Source organism: Cariama cristata, unplaced genomic scaffold (assembly GCF_000690535.1).
Source record: "Cariama cristata isolate BGI_N322 unplaced genomic scaffold, ASM69053v1 scaffold16880, whole genome shotgun sequence".
Classification (NCBI taxonomy): Eukaryota; Metazoa; Chordata; class Aves; order Cariamiformes; family Cariamidae; genus Cariama; species Cariama cristata.
In genome coordinates this window covers 43,412-68,835 of record NW_009593110.1, presented here as the reverse complement: position 1 = coordinate 68,835, position 25,424 = coordinate 43,412, and the positions used below count along the sequence as shown (strand labels likewise).

At 37.6% G+C, this 25,424-nt stretch overlaps 1 protein-coding gene across 2 annotated transcripts in view; it reads right to left on the bottom strand.

The window, feature by feature from the left end:
• Nucleotides 1–25,424, bottom strand: part of BRAF (B-Raf proto-oncogene, serine/threonine kinase) — a 62,387-nt gene that overhangs the window by 9,424 nt on the left and 27,539 nt on the right. The window contains exons 5-16 of one of the 2 annotated variants that reach the window (XM_009709070.1): nt 24,374–24,522; nt 23,116–23,235; nt 15,001–15,160; nt 13,361–13,397; nt 11,827–11,946; nt 8,993–9,129; nt 8,180–8,297; nt 7,378–7,462; nt 4,870–5,046; nt 3,301–3,347; nt 2,607–2,725; nt 1,679–1,810 (exon numbers count right to left, since the gene is read on the bottom strand). In XM_009709070.1, coding sequence (XP_009707372.1) covers nt 1,679–1,810; nt 2,607–2,725; nt 3,301–3,347; nt 4,870–5,046; nt 7,378–7,462; nt 8,180–8,297; nt 8,993–9,129; nt 11,827–11,946; nt 13,361–13,397; nt 15,001–15,160; nt 23,116–23,235; nt 24,374–24,522 — 1,401 coding nt within the window. The remainder of the gene's footprint in view (nt 1–1,678; nt 1,811–2,606; nt 2,726–3,300; nt 3,348–4,869; nt 5,047–7,377; nt 7,463–8,179; nt 8,298–8,992; nt 9,130–11,826; nt 11,947–13,360; nt 13,398–15,000; nt 15,161–23,115; nt 23,236–24,373; nt 24,523–25,424) is intronic. The other variant, XM_009709078.1, reaches the window with a different exon arrangement.

The window sequence follows — 25,424 nt, the reverse complement described above, 5'->3', positions numbered from 1 at the left end:
TCAATATCTTGACAGTGACAAAGAAATCCAACAGAAAACCCCCACATCTCAAGCAAGCTCTACATGTTATTTATACTAACACAATCCTAGTCCTTTTTCAACTTTCTGATTCAATCGCATCTGTGTTGGCATCAAGGAGGAGTATAAAACCATATGGGAATATGGTTTCTTTAGAAATCTCCATGTGCTAGAGCAGCATTTCATAGTAAAGACTTGTCTACCCTGTTCCTTACCTCTGCTGCAACAAGACTTATCATCTAGAAATTACTCTTTTCAAAATAATTACACTACTTAAGCTGAAATTATTCAAAATTCATTATGTTTCTCTTTAAAAATAATATAGGGATTAAACTTTTGTTTTAGCTACAGAAAAGAGAATATCACTACAAGAACAGTCATAGTCGAGAAAAATCTGTTAAAGTGAGAGAAGCACTCTGAGGTGTAACAAGAACGATGCTTTGCTCACTAAGAATCTCAGTTGGGTCATAGTAGCAGATGTAGATGCACCAACAGAGAGTGAGCAATATTTATGTCTTTTCAGACAATAGACTGGGAGTGACAAAACTGAAGACATTAGATCACATTTTATATGTTGGTTTCGCTTGCAATTTAAAATTTGTTTCAGCACTCAATTGTGAGCACCCACATCACTGGGTTAATCTTCCAAATCTCAAAAAGTAAAACCAAAACAATGCCTGAATACTGCCTTTAGAAGGCTATATCCATCTGGCCAAGAATCTAGACATTTCCCTTCTTTCAAAAGGTAAAAACAATTAAAAAAAAAAAAAAGAGGAGTCACTCCAAATGTAATGAATTGGGATGAAGTGTTCTGACAGATATGGAAGCAGCCTTATAAAATGGCATTCACAGATGAACGTTGCTATGGTTGCAGTTCTCAAGTACTGACAGTGAAAAAACAAGGGATGCGGACACAGAAACAACATAAATATATCACCACCCAGACATGGAATAGTTTACACCAAAAGACCTTGACGCATAGATACTATTTTCAGATTAGACAGAGAAATAAGGAATCAAATATGCTTTTTCAAATGTGCCTATCCTGTGGAGACATATTACAGGTGTGTGGCATCATTAGACTTAAGGAATATTTGTTCACAATTAACTAATCTTCTTACAGGATTCACACACTCTGGAAAGTCATGTACTCCATCAAGCAGGATTTGAGAAATACTGATATCCTGAAATTCAATTAGATGGTGCATGCATTTCTCAAGATTGAAATGAATATAAAACATTCAGCGAGATGATTGCTGTTCCATTTTGTCAATCCTGTTGCTGAACTATTATTCAATGCAAGGACGGGGCAGGGGGAGAGGAATAACTGAACATATGGAGGATCATTTCGCCTTTGCAGAGCTATTCTAAACTAGATTACTATTAATTTTCCCTAATAAGTATCCTGGCAACCAGCTCAGAAGCTGAAAATCTATACTTGAAGTAAAAAAGAACAAAACTCCCCCCCCTCAACAGAAGTAAGTAAATTGGTGCTATGTGGCTGAGGCAGATCTAGAAAATGTAGAAACATCACCTCATAACATCAGAATCAGAAACACAAATCAAACACACAAAACATCAGGATGTGTACTTCACAGGTCTGAATCAATCTCTGTTTCAGGCCACAAGTGACTGAAGTCAATCCCTTCCCTTCCCTTACCTGGTCCCTGTTGTTGATGTTTAAGTATGGCAACTGTCCAGTCATCAATTCATAAAGAACAATCCCAAACGCATACACATCCGACTGAAAGCTATATGGGTTTTTATCCTGCATCCTAATAACTTCTGGTGCCTGTACCATAAAAGCAAAGAATTAGTTTTTATTTCACCATGTCGGGATGCACCTCACATACCAGGAACAAAACATGAACTTGCCCAGAGTGTAACAGGTACAAGGCTCACTCTTGCCTTCAGGTGTTACCAGGTCCTAATATAGAGTGGGTGTTGACATGAATCTCAAAATCCATAGGCTCATTTTAGCTTGGTGATCCCTCTATTCCTCTATGACAGAACAAAATGATCTTGTCCAGGCCAAGAAGCTATTTTGAAACTAGAATTATAACAAAACTGCAAACAATGCCAACTAACAGAGCCTTCTGTTTTTTTCAGGGAGAAATGGAGAAGGCGGAGTTGCACAGGAGGTTGTAACTATACTTCTTATTAAGACTTAAGCAAGTTGTACAACCTCTTGAGAGTAATCATGCTTGAATCCTTAAAACTTAAGAGCATCTTTCTTTTGACTGAGCTAGTTCCTCTGCTCTTTTGCAGCATGTTTTCCATGGCTTCTCTAACCTTCTCCTCAACCCTGGATTAATCATACCCTTTTTCCTTAGCCACCATTTTCTTTTTAGTTTAAACCTCAGAATAAGGAATGATGACACTAAAGTTTTTTTGCTGACTACTGGAAAACATATGCTTAAAGAAGAACTGAAGAGTATTCATTTAGTACTTCATATTACTGCTTGTCTTTTCCAGCTTAAGACAGTTTGTGTATGTCAGTGTGCAGGAAGGTCTTAGAAAGTCTTAGAAACTTTGGCCAAAGGCAATTAAATTTGTTGAAGCAAACACAGCACTACCCCCTTGCTTACCATCCATAGAATAGATCCAGACAACTGTTCAAACTGATGGGATCCGCTCCATCGTGATTTCACTGTAGCTAGGCCAAAATCACCTATTTTTACTGTGAGGTCTTCATGAAGAAAAATATCTAAGGGGGAAATGTTAAGGGAAAACGAACAAGTGGTACTGGTCCTGTCCTACAAGAACAATGAAGAGCTACAAATTTGCAACATTAGACATAACAGTTTTAACGATCCACCATCACTGAAGAAGGATTTCATATAACACAGGTTCTAAGCAGCCAGCATGGTGAATTATGGTACTTAAGGGTTACAAAAGTAATGACTGGGCCAGTACTGAACAGACCACAGCCTCGGCGACTTTCTTGAAATGCTAAGTACAAGAAAAGCTGAAAATATTCTATGAGTGACCTGGCGTAATCTGTCATTACATGTAAACACCAGATGATGCAAAAATCTTTGTGATATCACAACAAAACTTGCTACATTATTGCAATCACATCAATAGACACAGTAGGTATTCCTTACTTTGCTACTAGTGATATTAACCCTTCTCCATGAAATTTCAATTCAGCAAATATTCACACATGAACAGCTTTTCACATCAGTAAGTTAATTTCTGGCAGAAAAAAACCCAAACAAACAACAAAAAAACCCCAGGAATGCTGTCACATTCCACAATCACATCTCTGGGAAAGGATACTATTACTCTTGAGGTCTCTGTGGATGATTGACTTGGCATGCAAATAACTGAAAAGGAACATCATAGATTAGGTTGGTTAAATACATATTTCACTAATCAAGAACTCAAAATTCTCTGTATTACTGAAACACAAATTCTGTAGGTATTCTAACCGTACATATTTATCAAGGTGGTAAAACTTCAGTTACCCATGATAGTTTCTGCAACAGTCACAGGAAAAAAAAGCACAAACCACAAACCAAAAATAGCATAAAGCTTAGATTTCCAACTCAAACCTGACTCTACTGAAGGATGAAATAACTAAGGATGAAATAATATGCACCAACTTCCGCTCTTCAGTTCTAACTCAATATTCAGGATTAAAATAAAAGAACTTCAGTAGTTTTTGACATGCCATTCGGTGCCAAAGGTTCTGCCTCCCAGCCTTAATTGTGACTGTCAAGATGCTTTGCGGGCTACTGACAGCTTTAGGTAAGGTGCTTCCAAATTGCAGGAGCTCAGTGTGCTTCCCAGTCTCAGTGTGTACTCAAGTATGCTGACTGTTTTTTAGTATGGGACTGGAAAAAAGATCCTGATTGCAGACTGGATAAATAGATTGCAGGGAACACAGAGGAGAGTACTTGCCCCACAGCATAGATACAGCCTAAATTAGGCAACTAGTCTCCCATGGCTTTTTGTTTAGTCAATGAGATTGGCACAAACCTGCTGGAAAAACCTCAATTTATCTCTCTGCTTTGAATCACACTCATAAAACAGCTTCTGCATCTCCACTACCTACAGAGGGAGCCTGGGGAGATGAGGAAGCTAACAGAAGGCTGAGGCTGGTTGCTGCAAACACCTCCCACCTCTTGACTGAAAATGTAATAGAATACTCAGTAGAGAAATGGCACAATGAACTGCAATCATCGTAGCGGTTTTCCAGCTGGAGGGCTATTTCTCTGATCTTACATTAGTGTTCTGATTTTGACACACAATATTGGGCTAGTTTTGTAAATTCTCACTCAATTGCCCTCTATGTAAGCTTACTTACAGTCCATAAAACAAAATGTTTTGTATGTTTTCTTCAGATGCTGAAATCTATTATTTAGAGAGCTACAATATTTATAAGAAAAGGAGAAATAAAATTTATTCTTTTTGCTAACAGTGCTGTGTTATCTGCCTTCTGCATTATCTTACAGGATTCTGTCCTTTTGTTCACAGGGTGTTTCTTTTCAAACTATGTTTTACCTCCTGTCATAAGCCTATCTGCACTGTGAAGATTGTGAAGCCTAGAACAGAAATCTTTGCTCACAAGACTGAAAGTTTAACTACACTGTAATTATCTTTATTCTACAATCCAAAATTATATTTCCTTGATGATTTGTATTTCCCTATGTTCAGAACACAAAGTCTATTTTACTAATCAAAATAATAAACACTTGACCAAATGCTTTGATCATCAAGGTAGGACACTGGGCTTGGCAAAGTGAGCAGATAGCTGGCCTTATTTGCCAATGTCAGTCAGAGCGTGAAGGGGATAAGTAAACATTACCGCAATGCTCATTTGCAAATAAGTAATACAATACTTACTCCATGCCTTGTGCAGTCTGTCGTGCAATATCAATTAGTTTGATCATTTCAAATTTGGTCTCAATAATGTGTAGATGGTGATATAAGCTGGACCCCTCACACCATTGCGTAACAATAGCCAACTGGGGTTTTGTTGAATAACCCATGAAAAGCAGGATATTCACATGTCGCGTTTTCCTGTTGAAAAAAAAAAAAAAAAAAAAAAAATCGAGGAAAACAGGCGTATCAGGAAATCAGGAAAAAAATAGGCAGATCTATCACAGTCTAAATATATATTTCCAAACATAAGTTGTGTGTCAATCTCAGCTTTTACTAAAATAACATGATAACCCATTGCTAGATCCAGTTTAATGAATTATTCCTGTAGTTAGCCTTTCTTATCATAATGTCATGGAATAGCGTTTCTGGGGTAAGCACCGCTTCCTCTTGCTTTTGCAAGCAACCCAGCACAGGACTGCTCAGAAGATGTTGTTACCACCACATCTCCATGGGACAGCAATGGTTTCCAGGCAAGTCTGCTTTTGTGTAACCCTAGTGCAGCTATGAGATGTTGCTGCCCATAATAAGGACATCTAAAATGAAATTCCAGTCTCAGAAGCCTTCAGGAAGGACAACCCTTTTGTTCAGAAACCATCAACACACTTCCTTGACAAGGGTTCAGTTTTTCTTAGTGCTTTATTTGACAAGAATTTTATACTCTCTATAGAGCCAGCGTACAAGAAAGGATAGAAACAGGTATGAAAACTGTACCTCAGAAAGGTTATGATATGAACTTGTTTCCAAATAGCACTAAGAGAGACTGGAGCTCACCACAGAGATTTGGCCAGATAAATCAAACCTATTTCAAAGGCAGAGCAACTCCAGACAGAAAAACTTCACAGCAAACAATTCAGAGAGGATTATCTCAGTAGATATCCCAGCAGATTCAAGGCCTGAAAGAATCTACTGATAGACTGCAAAGTCTGAAAGATTTTCCTCACCCTCCAGGAAAAGTCAATCACATTCTTATTTTCATCAAACGGACATGAAGAACTAGATACCTCCAAACATACTAATGAGATATTACAAAGATAAGGCATCTAAGAATTCTAGAGTATTTCCTAGCTTTCCCAGGGGCTGAGGAAAAATAAAGGCAGTCTTCTTCCAACACAGCTTGGTACCAAAGGCAGTTAGCTCACTGTTGATGAAACCTGACAGACCAGGCTTAAAACCTGTGGTAGTTTCTTAAATCTATGCCCCTGCGGAAGATGGCAGAGCTCTCTGTTTTCTTATATTAAAAAACTAACACAGGAACCTAGAGTGTGGACCTCGTTGTCCTCTCAGTAATGCAGACTAGGACAATTCTACACTATGTGTCTGTGCCTTTTTCAGGTTCAAGGATTTGTTAAGTGATGCTGACAGTAACTGCTGAGTGAACAAAAAATAAGTGGTTTCTTGCAAATCCTGCCTCAAAGCTAAGAAAGTAATGATGAAGCATAATGGAAAAGGCACAACCGCAGGTAAATCTGGCTTGTCTGGGTCAAAGGATAGGACAACTGACTATTTACTGTAAGTGCTGAAACAATCAACAGAGAAAGGCTGGAATCCAGCCATGGGACTGCCAGCAGAAATCTGGACTAGGTATGAAATACAAGATTTTTGATTTCCTTAAGTTCTCCTGAGCAGGTATGTAAAAAATATGCAGAGATACCCAAAGCAGCGTACTCCAGAAAGCCTCTACTTCCACAACCATGGGCTTAGAGTTTTCAGAACTAACACTTCCTAAGGAAAAAGGCTGATCATCCCCTCTTCGCCATGTAGCTTATTGGGCATGCTCGTCCAGCATAGGCACTTAGCTCAACCTATCAGTTTTCCAGAGGCAAAAGCCTTCTTTCTATTTTGTTTCTTAGAATTCTGCTTGAGACTGCTCAAGATTGTACCTGGATGCCAACGGTCTTCCCCAACAAATATTCTATTGTATCGTGTTGATGGAACCTCTTTTAAGAATTGAACCCAAGACAAATACTTCCTCTGAGAAAGTACAAGCAGGAGACATAAGAAAAAGAAATGAAGAAGTGACTTTATGAGAACTACATTTAAAAAAAAAGGTCAAAGAGAAGTCAATGCTACTGAACAGAAACCATGAAACAATAGATAACACGGGCAGTGCTGTAGCTCAAAATCTAAAATTAGTCATGCTCTCCTTCAATCTCAAATGTGGATGAGAGGAAAGAAAGGCCTACAGTTCACACTTAGGCTTGTCTATGCGCTGGGAGTAGTACAATAATAAAAACTAGTCCTGTCTTGAGCGTTTGGACATACACATATCAGCAACATACAGACAAACACATACAGGGGAAGACTAGCAGTAGATACAAAGAAGTAATTTAAGATGGCAAGTTATATTTTCTGCCCGAAGTATCATCACGGAGGAATAAGACCAACGTATTCTAATGGAAATCCAAAATTCAATGATTAATTCAGCATAAATCTATACACATTATTTTATGCCATTAAAAATATTCTTACCTGAGCACTCCTACTTCATTTTTGAAAGCCTGTAACTGCTGAGGTGTGGGCGCCGTAACATTCAACATTTTCACTGCCACATCACCTTTAAAATAGCAATTTTTAGTAAGTGCCATTGATACACATTCCTCTATTGAGAAAATGCTATATAAAGCATCAGAAATATTGATAGACCCTATTTTCTAGCTTTTGTGAAATAAATCACTACAATATTAAAATAAGTAAATATTCTATAAAATATATAAACACTATTTTTATTTTACTCTGAGAAATCCTAGCCAAGTCAAAGATTTCCAAATACCCATTTGAAATCCTCATTCCTCAAGATGGATACTTAAGCCTTTCTAGTAACTATGTTTCATCTTTATGCTAATAATTACTTAATTCAGAAGAACATGCAAGAGCTGAGTTTCTAAAGAGTCTGAAGTTCTAACATTACCTACTTAGCACAGTACTTATTAATTTAAAGATCATCTTTATGGCCCTTTAATGGACTCTCCCCAGTATGTCCATGTCTCTCTTGTACTGAGGAGCCCAAAACTGGACCCGGCACTCCAGGTGTGGCCTCACCAGTGCTGACGAGAAGGATCACCTCCCTCGACCTGCTGGCAATGCTTTGCCCAATGCAGCCCAGGATATCATTAGCTTTCTCTGCAGCATGGGCATGCTGCTGGCTCATGTTCAACTTGGTGTCCACCAGAATCCCCAGGCCCTTTTCTGTGAAGCTGCTTTCCAGCGGCGTGGCCCCCAGCAGGCAATGTTACTTGCTTAAGAATAACTGTTTGCCAGGGCGGCCACATACCATGCCACTTTCCTTTGTAGACTGTTCCAAATGATCCAGATCCTATCCTTTGTCCAACTGTGATCTGTCCATCTGGTATCTCCCAATCATCACTTGAATCCCGTCGACCAAGGGTTTTCTTTATATACATGCATAAACAACAAAAAGGAAGAAAGTAAGTACATTAATGTCTGTGAAAACATCTCCTTTGTTAAAGATTTGGTATCAGCATTTCATATCATTAAAGTCCTGAAAGAACTTTCTTTTTCAGGTATTGCATTTGACTTTTCAAGCCAGCCATACACAAAACCTCAGCACAGAGGTATACTAAATTATTTCCTGGCATGAAATATTTGCCACAGGTTTCCGGCAGTGTTAAAACTAGTAAATATTAAGAAGCTCTTACCAAAAAGAAAGTCTCATTTATTCTTCATTACAATAATGCTAAATTGTGAATTAAAAAAAACGCAGACATTTTTACGTATTGCTACATTTGAGAATCACTAGAGAACTCTAAAAGTTCATGAATCATGCTGGGAACAGTTAAGCTGCTATTTGAAAGGAAACTGGCATTGTAATATGAAGCACACCAAGATATTTGGGTGCAATGGAGTAAAAGTGAGTACAGTCAATTATTTAAATGATTTATGTATCAGTCCCACAATTTCAATATTCCATTATTTATTGATTTAAAGTCCTTGATCATTATTGTACTCATCTTCAAAATAATTCAAAGGCTTTGATGAAAGAAAAGTGGGAGGAACATGGTTGTGTAGTATTTCTATACTGTGAATATACCATACTACGAATGAAAATAGCTGATCTTCCCCTTACCATTCTATTTCTGTCTTCTGAGGATGAAGATGATTTCCTTTCCCGCTGGGGCCCTGGTGATTTCTGTAATGCTTTCACATTGGTGAGTGACCCAGGCAAAGAGGCAGGAGGTGTTGCAGACAAACCTGCAGTTGAACCTAAATTTCAGAAACAGGATAATTTTATCTATAAGAAGCCAGCTTACAAGAATGTATTGATATTAGGTGCAAGAATTGTGTTTAAGATGCAGTATCTCCAAACATCAATGTAAATGTTGGGAGGGAACACATTTATACCAGGAATATTGTCCTAAAATTAGATTAGTGCTCAAGTCTGAGATTTCAGGAAAAGACAAGTCTATAGCAAACATCCCTGTATACCAGATAGTCCCCAGCCTCTTGTTCACTAATTATCAGAAGGACAACGTCTCTTTAAACAGAAAAAAAAAATAATTAAGAATGTGGTTTTTAATTCCGCTAGCTTCTTTCAGAAGAAAAGCAATAGCGTTTTAGTTAGCAGCAGCTACCTCTCAGATTTCTTGTAGCTAACGTTTTAGAGACCCAAAAAATAGCTGAAATACTGTACTTTGGAATCAAAATAGACTAAACGCAAAAAATTGAAATGTTTTCTAGTTGAGTCTCCAAGTGCCACCTGAAAACCATTTGGCTGTTTTAAAGTTATCTGTTAGCAGAGAGCTCTTATTTAAAAGTAAATATTAGACTGTAGAAAGTATTAAAAAAGAACAAGTACTTTAGTTAGGTATTTGAAGCATATTCTATTAAATACAAAAAGAACAGTACATCTGTCGCCTATGTGTTATCTAAACAAATCTATGCAGGAAATTGTCACTAACAGAGCTGTTTTTCAGAGCGCCAATGGCTCTTTACAAATAGAGCACTTCAACTAGACACTGCTTTTTAAAATACACCGTAACTATTCGTAACAAGGTTATGTTGACCCTCCCAATGCAAAGGACATAAAATAGGGTGAACTGTTAATTAAATTCATGCTACTCTGTTAAACAGTGTATGTCATTGTACAAGACCTCCAACATTCCAACGCTTCCTCTCAAATCAGTGTTCTGGGAAGTGGCCGAAGACAATACTCCTCATATTCCTTCAGAAGCCCCATTCTTACCAAAAAAGTGTCTCCTAATGCCAAATTGAGTTCAAAAATTGACTTTGTGATTTTTAAAACTGTTGCTAGAGTTCAGTCACTCAGTGCGTGTTAATTTATCAGGCTATATATATCCATCTCTGCCTGTCCTCACTGAGCTAAAATCCATACATTGTGTGGAAGCACAAAATAATGACATACCAACACATCAAAAATGGGATGCAGCATCCATAAACTTTGTCCTACATGCTAAAGTAACAATAATGAAGCATATTGCACATCTTAACTGCATTTACAAGAAACTGGAAGCCAGTGCCCTGAAAGATGGACTTTTGTTCATATTCATGTTATGGTCACTATACTGTCATATATTTATTATATTATTTGTCTGAAATCACACATATATAGAATTAAATGTATGATGTTCCCAGAACATGAGCAATTTTCTAAAAGTTTACGGGGTTAAAGACTTCGCAATAGCAAAGATCTACTAGAATGTGTTTTCTTTAGAGGTAACTAAGGTCTCCTACTTAAATTTTAATACCACAATATAGAAACTCTAGCACAATATTCACCCTTCACCAAAAATGCTTACAGCACATGGTAGAACATTATAATTAATCTGTTCATAATAATACCGGATGGCCTGTTTTCTAAGTTATTAGAGTAGAATACTTCAGATAATGTTGGACTTAAGTCATTAGCTTGGACTCTAAAGCTGTATGTAACGTATTCCATTCTGCAGCCAGTTTGCTTGTTGGGAACATCTGTCTTCTTACAAAGACTGCTGGAAGAACTTTACAAGTTCCTAACGTGAACTGTTCTTGATATATTCTGAAATAAAAGTCTTTGAAACAGCCAACATGGTAGCATTTGAAAACCACACTACATGCACTGAACTACCCATTTCTACATGTATACGTACAGACACAAATATTTACATTTCATGCTATTACTCAATAGTTGGTTTCTCCAGCATATGAAATCCCACAGAGTTTTTTGGGACTTTGTGCAATACAACAGATCCATTGACAGCTTTAGGCCTGAATTACCCCCACAGAGTAATGATATGAAAATGGAATAGTCTTATTTTACATGGTACAGGACACAAACAAATACTGTTTCACTGGGAATTTACTAACTAAATAAAAACTACATGGTCTAAGCCATCTAGGGCCCCAATGTGGTATCAATAGCACGTTCTCAAAATGAGGTGTTTGTTGAAAGTTGACATGACTCATTACTTGAAAAGCTGGAGACCTAACAAGACATCAATGGAAATGTTTGTAATTCACATTTGATTTCCTAGATTACTTTTCAAAACAAAGAATATTAAATATAGAAAACCATTAAAGTATTGAACTGACTTAAACTGAACAGTCAAGGAAATTCTAAGTTAAGGATGTCACTTTGTCTTTAAAAATCACTTCAATGCAATCCAAGGACCTTTGTTTAGAAAAATTACGTTAAGGTCCACATAAAAACCTCAACTGTGAAATTCCTTGCTTTTGAAGATTTAAGTCAGGTTTTATTTACAGTCATTTTCAAGCGTGTAAAGGTGAAAGTGAGTATGTGTAAAAAGCACATTCAAAGCATTCCAGCCAGGCCAAGCAAAAAACAGAGGTGTTTTGATAAACTCACACACTTACATACACACGGTGTGAGGGTGAGGCACAAACAGCATCTGTGGTTTTACTTAAATTTGTTTGGGTGAAAACAAGAAAGAAGAGCCCAACTACCTCTGAACACTGGGCCAGGCTCAAAATCAAACACTATTTCACTGGGGACAGAATGAAGGAGGGGACTGGGAGTCCGGGATTGGTATTTCCGAAGACAGCGCATCAGCTGGTTCAAAGGGGCTGTTAGAGAGAAAGAGACCGGCAGGCAGAGACAGAAAGACAGACACATAGAAGAAATGAAAGAAGTCATGGGAAATAACTAGGATGCTTTGACTCCTATTCATAGATTGCTTCTGTACTTTGAAGGAAAAAAAAAAGTCAATTACTAATAACACTGTTTCAGGACTGGGAACGGCCAATTGTTTTCAGATGCCAAGCAGACAGTTTATGATCAAAAGTTAAAACCAACATGATAGCACAACATTTAAATGCTGGACAAAATGGGCAAAACTGTGGAGAACCACACCTATCAACACATACAAAAATAGCTAAAACTGGCAACTTCAAATTAGCAGGCTTGCAGGATTCAAGAAAATTTGTTTTTAAAAAGCGTTCTATTGCTGGCATAAGAAAAAACAGCTCCGTCAAACACAAGGCAGTAGGTAGGTACCATCCTACCAACTATCAGATTAGGATGGGACAAAGACAGTGATGCCCACAGTATAAAACCTTAGAGATCAGGATAGCACCCACTAAAGTAATTCAGACTTTACTGATGGCTGAAGCAACTTATAATTAGTAGGACACAACTGTGTTAATGATTTGGAGTTGGAAAAACTGTCATATGCCTGCCCTACTTACTATTTCTTTATATCTATTATTTCTCTATTATTATAATAATAATATTCTTAGGAATAAATACACACATAAGAAGCCCTCTCAGGACCTTGATAGTCAGTGGGAGAAGTGACTTAACAGGCCCGTGCATAACATGTGAAGAAAAATAAATCTTCTGGCACTAGTTCTGACTTAACTGTGAATTATGGCTGTGAGTTACTGAAGGAAACATAAAAAGACCCGGCTTTAGCGTAAGGTCCTAACAACCTGGTTCCAAGAGTAGCACAGGCATGCAGTACAGCAAAGCAGCATCTTCAGCAGGGGTAGAGGGGGAGAAGAACTGGAGTATTTCATGCTGCTTTAGGATGCAGCAGTTTGTATGGAAGGTCCATCTACTATGTTGATGGTTTTCAATGAAACACCCTGTTGTTTCCATGGGTGTAAAGGTAACAACAGGCATAAAAATCTTTATGTTGGGAAGTCGTAGCATATCTGCGTACAGCTGTGTGAGTGAATGAGTGCATGTGTGTGAGCACAAAAAAGTGATGGTGCAAGATAATTTTAAAACTAAAAAACTAGATACCACTTGAAAACTTTCTCTCCTTCCGTCTCCCCCACTCCCAGAATGACCGGCAAATGACTCAAACTTTTGTCAGACAAATATTAAATTCATGGATAAGCAAACGCAAATTCATTTTTTGTTCTAGTCATGTTTTCCTTTGTGCCTGTGTTTTGTAGAAGGAAGTAGAACAAAGGGAAGGGACAGAGCAGTTGTGTAACTAAATACAGCACAGTAGCGAGTTTAAACACTACTTACCTCCCTCTCCTCGTAAACCCTGGTCTCTAATCAAGTCCTATAAATAAAAAAAAAAATTGTGTTTAATTTAGGTATTATCATTTACATTCCAGAATCAATTGATATTGATCAAATTGAGAATCCATAACCTCATACGTTGTCCATGAAATAAAAGTTGTTTCCTACCCTACTAATAGCAGTGACTCGAAAGAACTATTTATAACAACTACTAAACTTTTCAAAATTAGTTGCTTTAAAACTGCATCTCTCAGTAGTAGAGTGAAATGTACACCACCCAAAATAGATGCTGACATGAAAATACTGATTTAAACATGCAGTTGGCCAAAATGCATGAAGAAATATTGAATCAAACGTTCTAGTAGCACAAATTATTTGAACTGTAATTTCAGAAGCTGCGACATCAATTTCCTGTGCTGAGGTACATCAGTCAAATGAGTTCTACTTCGTTTTTTCTTGTAACAAAGCACCTCATTTGCATAGCGAGGCGCACTCTGTTCTTCTCAGAAATGACTAACTGCAAAAGGTTTCCTTCACTTGCAATACACCGTGAACTGAGTGTGTCTTTTACAACATACCCAGATTAAAGGCAAATTACACTAAAGATTTTCTAAACAAAAGAAAATTAGAGAAGTCTAGTAGTTTCCCTCTGTATGTCCATTTTCATCATCAGGATTTTTTTTTTCTCGATTACACAATTCTTTTATTCCTTTATACACCCGCACTGCTGCCGAAAGCACCAGTCCTGCCTCTCAGTTGCGTCGCTGCCACATACCATATGCAAATGTTTATGTGGCCACTCTTAATACTCAGCTAACATTTCAGCTTTCACTCAGCTCACATGCAAACCAGAATTTGTGCCTCAGTATCCAGGCAGACTTCAAGACTGCTCACCTGGCAAATGACTAATTTCTAGAGAGGAGACTTAAAGGTAAAACACAAGCTGTATACCTTAGCAAAATTAGAAAGAGGCTGTCGAGACCAACATTTTTAGAAGTCCTAGTTGGCCTTATAACCAATATCAATCGTTATTATTATTTACAATTCAGCATCCAGAAATTTCAAAAATGTGGAAAACAAGTGTAGCAGTTTCTGAACACTTCAAAAGACTGCTCAGAACAATATATACTGGGCTCCTGAACTCCTAAGGAACATTCAGTAAATCTGAACTCAATTTAGTGCAATAATTCAATTTTCTTTAATGCCAGAAATATTACTTGAATTACAAATACTAAAAATCCCTATCTTGCATATAAAGAAATATGCTTAACACATACAGTGGTTTGCAAGAGTGGTTACTGGCTTTCATATTATTAACATTGTGGTACAGCTAGCAGCATGAACCGTGGGACTAATGACCAAAAAAAAAAAGAACAGCAGTTTGTGGTAGAATGTTTCTTTGAAAATGAAAGGACAGGACTGCCAAAAGACAGTTTCTGCTTTTGGTGAATGGCTTATTTGCATTCTTACAGCTCTCAATAGCAAAAATGTCTTACATGGGATCTATGAAGATTCTGACAGACCCTCAAGGATTAGCTTAGAAACAGAGCACTCGTGTGTACACGTGATAAATTTAACGCAATGATATTCACAAGGGAAATGTAAAATCTGCTATTCCTGATCCAAACGTCATTAATACTTACATCAATATTGACTGGCTCGATTGTATTGATGTGAACATTGGGAGCTGAAGAGGATCGGTCGCGTTGCCCAAATTGATTCCGATGGTCTTCATCTGCTGGTCGGAGGGGCTGTGGGATTGGAATGGATTTTGAAGGAGAAGGACTAGGGAGAATTGGTGGTCTGAGAAACAAAGTCAAGGAAAAAGAGGATTTAGGTCTACAAATGGCTTCAAATACTGCATAGTGGGTGTGGTAAGTCCTTTTCAACTATAATAATACATATATTAAAAAAACTGATCTAAAAGCCTGAATAAAAACAATTTCTAATGAACGATCTCTACTCCCCTATGATCAATTGCAACAACTCTCTGCTGCACAAACTACCCAATTATGTGGCTGTGAAGTGGTCCGAGTCAAAACAAAACAAAAAACCCTACCATACCATACTAAACTAGTAATAATAAATCCTGATCTGAAAAATTCACGTAGCCCAACATGGACTGGAAATAGCAAGATACTCTGCAGTTTCCTCACTTCAGAGTTAATGCAATATACTCTTTTTAATGGCAATCCATTGAGAACTAAAAATGCTTAACATCCCCCATCAACATTACAATTAGAAGATATCACAAAACAAATTGTATGGATAGGATTATTGCTCAATGAAGAAAGACTGAAAATTACATACTGGTCACTCAACATAACTGATTAATATTATGGCCAATGTAATACGAATTATTGATACTGAAAATAAACATATAACCTCTTAACCTCAACCTTTAGGAAATAACTTTGAATAGTGCAACATGTCAAATGTTATTTACAGTGCTACAGTTAGGCAATGCAATAGATTTGACTTGAAAGGTAAGTGTCCAGACTATACAGACAAGTTTTCTGAAGAAATGCAAATGCTGCCAGTCATAAATGTAGACAAAAGTCTTTAATTTTATGGTTTCACAAATCATGTATCTAAAAGACAAAACATCTAAACACTTGCTTTTTCATTTGTAAGAAGGCAGAATGTCACTTTGGTTATCCATTTATTTTGTTAGAGTACAATAAACTTGCATTTATCTCTTACTCAAGTCAAGGTCAGTCACTGTTAAGTCTAACGATTCAAATTAATGGATATAAGGCAAAAGGTCAATGAGAAACATTTGCCACCTTTGTCAAAGAAAACTTTATGTTAAAATATACGTGATATCCAACAACAAGGTTTTTAGAACTTAGAGAAAACACAACTCCTAAGAGAGGAGTCCTCCAGCCATTCCGTTACTGATGGGTTAGTTACCATGCCCACAGAGGCAATCCCTACAGGGAGAAGCTTCAGAAATAAACTATACAGCAGCATATAGCAGCAATAGGTCCTGGTGCTGCCTCCTGTAGGCAAATGCTCCTTGGCCTCTTCAAAGATCTTCAGGGGCAACTAACATTTTCAACAGGGTCTCTTCACATTTTTTCAGAAATGGGTCTGTTTTAATGACTGCTACCCTAACTTTCATTGAAGAGTTTATACAGTTTGGCACCGATTCCAGAACTCAGTGTTATCTTTATCCTAAGTACCTGTCACCTTTTCCTTCCTGGCCAACACTCTCACAATTGCAAATGGGGAAACATGGCACTTGTGAATTAATTCAAATAACAGTCTGGTAAGTCTTGTAATAAAATACTTAGGTTAGGTTTGGGAAGTGGGAAGGGAGGCCAGAGGAAGAATACGTAGGGAGTTTAACCCTGCTTAACTTTTTAAGAAAATAGTTACCTATTGTCATATGACAGAATATATTGGGAAGGTACTAGGAAGCAATGAAGTCAAACTGCCAGTCAAACTCAGACAAATCTCTGAGAAAGGGCCTTGAACAGCCCAGCATTTCAGATGTTCAGAATTTCAGAAACATTTTTTAAATGCAGTTGATGCACATATACATAACCTAAAGTTTTAATTCATTGCTAACAAATGACTTTGGGCAAAATCTTTTCTATTGTGGATGAGGAAATTTTGAACTCCTGAACGTTTTTGTAAGGAAATCATGCAACTAGAACCCACATCAGGAGATGGGACACTGCACAGATAGAAATGCAGGACTTGGCTGACATTCTAAGGCACTGTATTTTCATGTTAAGGCAAGCATGTCAGATGCTGCACAGAAAGATTTCAGAAGAAAAGCATAAGAAATGTCTCAGCCAGACCAGTATTATCATTGTTGGGATAGCCAACTCCTGCTCAAATTTCCTGAGAGTTCTCAGTAATAACGAAACTAAGGAAAATGTGTATCAACAAACATCAGATCATTGCACTAAGAGTGACTGTGCGACAGCATTTGAGCTCTGCCACATGACAACAGAAGCAGATTTTCTGTGATCATGAGTAAGCCAAGTGACAGAAAAGAAAATTGCGGAAATATTGTTTCAGTTACATCCTCCTTCAAGTCATAAAAGGTCATCTGCAAAGGGAATCTGCAAACACTTCTGTATTTCTGGTCACAGGTCATCATGCCCATCATGTTGCTAGCAGAGACAGGATCAGCCATCATCATTTGGAAGAGGATGACACTGTCTATTCCAGCTAAGTTACAAAACTAGTTCTGTAGGCTATGCATAGCGCCAGCAAACATATTGCCAAAAAAAAATATAAAATCAACAGGACCAGAACACAGCTGCTGTGAAGCACTGTTTACTGTGGCATACATACACAGCAGGCTGGGGCTTAAAGTTCATCTGAGTTTCTGTTGCTCCTGTAGCCTTGGCAAGCAGTTAACAGCCAACCTCCTAGCTAAAGGAGACCTTCTACAAATAAAAAGGTCAATATTCTGACATATTAGAGAGGTTATACCATCTCATCTTCCAGCCTCTTAGATGTGGGCATCCCTTTAACAAATGACTCACAGCTTCTCAGGCAACAAGCTGATAGAGTTGTCAAATCTTGATTTAATGTTATAACCTTTCCTGACATATAACAGAACATGCTTTTTCCTTGGGCCGTGTATTTGGGATAAGCACATTGTTCCCTCCTTTTTTTATCAAGACAAAACAGAAAGAGGTTTTGTCAGGAGACAAGAGTAACTGCAGACAGATGTAGATTTTTACCCTCTGCCAATCACAGCAAGTGCCAGTGTGTCCACAGATTTACTATTCTACAAAACTGGGTCCACATGAAAGAGGAAGATAACTCAGAAAAGCACCCACACATGCTACTTTATATATGAACCAACAATTTTATAAAATCATATACAGTACCTCCACCGGATCTTAGAACTTGCAATGATACAAGTCAGTTCACTTTACAAATACAAAAGAAAATTCTAATGCAGATTTTCCTCAATTTCCTTTAAATCATCAATGTGATGTTTCATATATTTAAGAGCTGGTCTACTCAGGAAAGATTTTTTCTTAGAAGAGGTTTGTTTGGGCTTCAAGATTTTTGTTTGGATTTTTATTTTGCTGTAGCTAGGCAAATATTTAAACTGAAAATTCATATTCACCTAGCTTCACTTACAGGGTGTGAGCCACTTCCCTTTTAAAATGACAGCATGTCTACTGTACTGACTTTTTTCTTCTCCCCCTCCTAATCTGAACAAGTGCATCTCAGTTTAACCACAGGACTCAGTGCAGTACACACTATTCACCTGGTAGACTGCATATTCATACCCAAGCCAAACCTATTGCAAGCTAATATGCATACCAAGGGTTTTTGTTTGTTTGTTTTGGTTGTTTGTTTACACCAGAGTACGACTGGTTTTGTTTGTTACTGCTGTTAATGAAGAACACAGTGGATTTCCATTTTCAAGCAGTTTCTAAGGACTGCTAAGGATCTGGGATACAATGGTATTTCAGCTACACTAGCAAGCAGGTAAACTGTAAATTTTGGAGGCCAAACATGTTCTAATTTAATTATTGTGGTACTGCATAGATATTGCCAGAAAACAATGAAAAAAATTACCTTCCCCACCTCTGTAGCCTGGAAATAGTCAAAAACCCCAAACCAAATGTTGATTTGGGGAAAAGGATAGCAGTACAAGTTTGTAACTACAAGCTAGAGAAGACCACTCTTAGAGCATCCTCTGAAGTCAGTCTAAAAGTATCACAGGACAGATCTGTAACAGTCAAAACTTCATACATATTAGTGTATTTTTCTATACCATAACTTGTTTTCATCCATGTTGGCTTGTAGGTGTAAAACAACTGCCAGGATTATCACAATGGTGTGATTTATACTAGCCTTTGGGCCCAGATCAAAGTTTAACAATGCTTTCCTAAAGTTTCTGACAGCTTCATATACCGGGGGCTATCAAGAGAACCCACACAGCTGTCGTTAGTCCTCCAAATCAGGTTTCAGTTCACTAGCATGTTTTTGCAAATAAAATTTTGGGGAGCAAGAGTTTTCCCCCCCTCGATGTACAGACTAAAGACGATTTTTCTAAAGATTCTGATACCAGGCCTTTTCTGCTCAGCAAGAATGCATATCAAGTTGGATATTGTAGGAAGTTTGCTAACATTTACGTGGAGTGGTCTGGAAAAGGTCTGGTGCCACAATTTTTAGGGGAAAAGTTCATTGTTGTTTTATGCAACAAAACATAAAGCTTTTGCTCCCTTAAACACATAGGGATCTAAATGGTGTTGTAGTACTAAATACAATATTGTAAGACTGCATCTTTGTTTCCTTGGCTTTTCAGAAGATTTTCTAGACTTTTAAATATCTTCAGCTGAGGCAGAATGATCAGTGAACATTTGGAAGACAGAAAGGAAAGCAGAGGTGTTTAATAACAGGCTGGAGCCTGCTCTAAGGCAGGGACTGGCAAGCTTCCAAGAATGGTGCACCAGACGGTCCCCCTTCCTTCCTCAAATTTAGAAGATTAAGCATGTTGGGAAATGTTGTTTTTCAAAGAGCGAAGATGTTGCCAGTCTGCTTACTAGCAGCGTTCTGCCTCAAGCAACGCAGATGCTTTCAGTTTCTATCAAGTCCAACCTGCCTCTGTGCTATTCAAAGACTGACCATGCACTCCCTTACCACCCACTCCACAGGTTACCTACCCTGCCATAACATCTGCCTCATGAGTTTGCTGAGTTTTGCCAAACATCACAACATCTGAGAGAATAGATGGAAGTTGAAAAAGACACTTTGGAATATTCTGAATAGCTAATCTCTCCCCTTTTCATATATCTGTACGATCCAGGGAACTGGGTTCACAGAAATTCTGTGCTCATGTTTTACGAGCAAAGATACAGAAGAAACTTTATGACAGTGCAATGAATGAAATGAATACAGTGTATTATATACAGTTTATGTACTTCAATTTTATTACAAATGGCTATTATTAGGGAGACCTACACTTTTCATAATTCTTTCCAGTTAAGTGCAGATTATAACTAAAACGACTGCTTTGGCACAACAGGATAGGGCAAACTGAAATAACTAAAATGGGATGAGAGACCTAATGAGGAGGCTGGACACATTTTTATAAGGGGTTCAGAAATGTGTAAGTGGGACCATATGTGCTCCCTTATCTTGGGGTGGAATGTCTGGAGGGACTGCCTATGGCTTACAGTTGGAAGAATGAAATGCTACAGGACTGGATTGATTTCGGATGATACACATGGGCAAAGTGAAACAGAGTTCTCCAGCACGTTTAGCAGCTTTTGCATCATGTCCAGTGGTCTTTTCCTCCATGTCCCTTTCTCTTTCCAACTTCTCCATTTGATCCCTTGACAATTTCTCAGCATGTCACACACGTCTTTGCTCTTGAGCTTGTCTTGTAACACAAACTTCCTTTCTTTGGGCACTTTGCCTGCCGCTGGAATCCCTTCACAAGGCTAAAGATGAAGAAGGATGTTTGCCTTCTCTTTCCTCAGGTTTACCAAACCATTAGTAACATCCCTTCCTCTGTGGGCCATGCCATGCAAGATGCTAGGAGAACAGAGAAATCAAAGGAACAATTATTAAACTAGTAAGTGTTAACAAAGAGCCAGTTCCTCATATTTTCAACCCCACTGCCCAACTCAAATTTCAATCCCTTATTCTCTTCCAAGACAAGACAACCTCAAATGTCAGACTTTTTTTTTTATTCCAGTTGAGCTGTTGTCTCATATTGTAGTAGTACCCTTTAACAAAACCATGGGTAAGTATATGCTTTTACAGAAAAGGCCAGCTTTTTTTTTTTTTTTAAACTCAAAAAAATTCAGATTAATATTTCCACAATTATATCTTTAAAAAGCAGAGAAGTATTATCAAAGAACTGGAGAAAGGTATGGACAGTACTATATGCTCATACAATAGCATCTGAACTGCTTCTGGAAGGGAAATACTACAAACAGATGCTTGGGGAAAACTGCATGACTTTGTAACATGCATACCTCTTACGAACACCAGCAGATAATCATAAACCATTTTGAAAATAAACAGAATTTTGAAGGCATGATGTATGCCCCTTTTTTCAGTTTAACAATGAAGTGTAAAGCAAGGCAAAAAAAGCAAAAAGTAGAAAGCTAGAAACCTTTCACAGCTCCTGCATCCACAAATACTTACAGATGCAACACTTGGGAAAAGCTCCTTAACCTCAATTGGCAAGTATATTTAAACGTTAACATTTTTATATATGTGAAGTTAAAAGCCTTAAGGCATTAACCAGCTTTGGTCTCAGTTTTTCCTTTGTTTTTTGCTTCAAAAAACTAAGACTGCCTGAAGTAGTGCATGTAACAATTAAGATAATCCAGCCTGTTGTATCATCATAAACTGGTAAGAAAGCACAAATGTGAGGCAGAGGCAATTGAAATGTAGGAAAATTTAGCATATATCAGTATTAGGATTGGGACTATATAGTGCCTTTGGCATCCACAGGTGTTTAACATGGTTGGTATGAACAAGCTTCTTCAGATTAATAGTTCTAGGCTGGTTATAATTTCAGGTGAGAATGGCAGAGTCTGCTTAGCTTACAGAACCACAACAGCAGCCTTCTCCACAATCTGCTGTGCTAACATCCACGGAATATAGAGACAACATCCATTACCTGGAAGAGGCACTTCCAAGTTCACTTGAATCTGCACAAAATAATACAAAATAAGAACATAATCTCTCTTTGTACTTACCAAATAAGGTTCCCTCTGCAGGACTGTCAATCTGTTTTCCTGGGAGGCATCATATTTGACCTTTCATAAAACAGTCTTTGCTGTCCAGGGAATTTCTCTTCTAGTTAGAGTCCACAGGTGCCTGTGTAGCTTCCAGCTGTGTTTCTGCCTTAGTTTGGGCACAATGCTCACTATTCCAAGAGAGCCTCTCTGCCAAATTCAGTTCATCTCCACACAGCACACAAGTCCTAGGTTTTTTCTGAAGGCTTTTGTATTTGCTGTTCTTAATAAATCTGCATCAGGTTTCTTGACTTTGATACACATCCTTGAGTTACTCTTTCCTGGAGACTGTTCAACTATCTAGTGCCAGGTGGTGTCAGAGAACTCTTATCTACTGGGAACATAATCTAAATATGATCACTTATCTCTTCAGAGAGAGGGTCCAGAATCTTTGTAGGAAATACAGGGGATGGAGGATGTGGTCAGTTTTAGAAATCTAATTTTACAAAACCTGGATCTGCAGCAAACAGATGCTTTTGATATATCCAACATCTAAACAGGAGGAAGATAGCTGGTCTGGAGGATACTAAAGCAATGTGTATGTGGAAAAACTACTAAAGCAGTATTATGAACCTGGAATTCGCATCCGTTCACACCAATCATAGTGGTGTGGCTTATTCCGAAACAGAGGTATGTCACTTCAAGGCAAACAAACTTTAGTTTGATAACAGAAACTAAAAGAATTTGTGAGGATATAATTTTGGTTTGTATTAATTTTACATATAAAATCTTTCCAGTTTAGACCAGGTCTAAGCTACCATTAGAAGAAATCAGTTTAACAGGTAAAGTCCCAATTCTACCGACACTTATGCACACATGTGATTTAGGTTCATTATTAATTTATATAATTCATGTGAATGAAAATATTCACTTCTTTGAAGTTAAGCATAGGCGGATATATTTGCATGACAAGCCAGATTACAAAAACGCAGAGAGTTGCAAAGCAGTATTTTGAGTGTTTCTAAGCATACAGTACTGAAATGTTGTTTTTAATTTTTTTTAGGAATAAGGTCATACCCAACAGAATCCGAGGGGGGCACTGAGGGGTACGATCCAGACGCTGGGGTTGTCTCTCCTAAGGAGGCCTCCTCCTGTGGTATGGGGTGATGTTCAAAGAACTTGGAGACAAACAGCAAACTGTGAGGCAAGAACAAAACAAAAACAACCTAACTTATGCAAAACCCAGAAGCTTCACAATATAACATTCAAAGATTGAAAAACAAACAAATAAAAAACCCCCCCAATCCTCACTGATCAAATTCTAAATTTTAAAATAAAGACTACAATAACACGTTAATCTGCAAGATTTGTTAAATACATTATTTACTTGACAAAAGATCAAAAGATCATGCGTTAAACATACCTTTGCAGAAAGTAATTTTTTAATCTTTTAGCTGAAGTTGCAAACATCTGGTTCCTCAAGAATGCACAACTTATACCTATATGTTGAGTATGTGAACTTGTTTTAACGTTTGCACTGATGCAATGCCAAAAACCAAACGCCAAATGGATAGAACTATGTTATCCATGAGCCCTGAGCACAGACTCTAGAGATGCCAAAGGAAACAGTTACAAATACCAACATAAGTAGAAATTAAATTTATTCTTGGGGGAAAAACTACCATTTTAAATGACTCCCTATATGAAAGTCTATTTAAAAGACTTAATAGTCTCTGCTGAAACCAATCAAATAGAACATAAAACCAGTTTACACCAGACTCTTAACCTACATCAAAGACTTGCACAAAGAGATCAATAATTAAATTCAAGAACACATGACCGTTTAGGACATTCACTTTTATGTTTCTTACCTAGGTAAACTCACTAGCAGATTTATTTTCAATCACTGTAAAACCAACTGCAATTTCACCATATTAAACTAGTGTCTCTTAACTTTTTTTTCAGGTTGAAAAGAATAAACCTGCATCTAAACCCAGATCTAAGCATTTAAACAGAGCCCTAGCCATCACATAATAAAGAACCAGTTTTGACTACGAATAACTGTGAACAATGAGAAGTCTGATACAGTCAAGTGCTCAGCCACGCTATTCATGCTTCAAAGAAAGCATTTCATAGTCCAGCAAAAAAACATGAACTTGTTGTCTGAGCTAGCATAATAACAATAAATTACGCAGTCTCACAAGAACAGTTGAACTCCTCTATTTTTTTGAGGCATCTCCTCTGACTTCCTGAATTACAGATTTAACTTAAGAAATCACTGACAGCAGTAAGCTTCATAAAAGGTTCAACTTTAAAACCAATTTTGATTACTTACTCAAGTTGGTCATAATTAACACACATCAGTGGCACTTCTGTACTACAGCGCTGGTGAAATTTGTAGCCACATGTCTGGCACCGGAATCCCTGGAAAAGCAGCTTTCGACAAAAATCGCAGAATGCTAACGTGAAGAATGTTTTTCGTACCTACATTGTCAAAAATAATCATAATTAAATAGAATGCTTCTGTAAGCCTAAGATAGGCTATTTGCTTTTACTTCCCTCAAATATACTTACAACCCTCTTTTTTAATGCTGGAGCTACAGTTTTATGTATCAAACAGATTTACATAAAAGATTGTCTCCTTCATGCATTAAAATTTTCTTTCAACTATTTATTATTGCTTCACTTGATTAGCAGTAAGAAAAACAGCAACAAATCTGAAGCAAAACAGTGCACTATTATCATGCTAGAGACAAACATTCAGAATTTAATTGGATACAACCTATAAAAACAAAAGCTGCTGAAACATTATCTCATCTTCTAATTTTTCCAGGAGCCAAATGACATTTCTATCCAACACTCACACGATTGGAAATACACATATTGCTTTTATATATATGGCTTCTATGTATGGTTACATATATACAGTTGCAATCTTGACTACTGAAACTCAGAAACATTTAAAATTACAAAAGGGTGAACATACATAACATAGATTAGATACGAGGAAGAAATTCTTCACCATGAAGGTGGTAAGGCACTGGAACAGGTTGCCCAGAGAAGCTGTGGATGCCCCATCCCTGGAAGTGTTCAAGGCCAGGCTGGATGGGGCTTTGAGTAACCTGGTCTAGTGGAAGGTGTCCCTGTCCATGGCAGGGGGGTTGGAACTAGATGATCTTTAAGGTCCCTTCCAACCAAACCATTCTAAGATATATTATCCCCATATTAGCAGGGGAAAAATGATTTAGTTTCATTTTCAAATTTAGCAATACTTGGCATAAAAACACATTCTAGTTGTATTACTACATGTAATAATCAACATTTCAGAAGGATATAAAAAAAGAGTTAAGCCTACTAGACTTTCATCTAACTAGTCATAGCCAAAC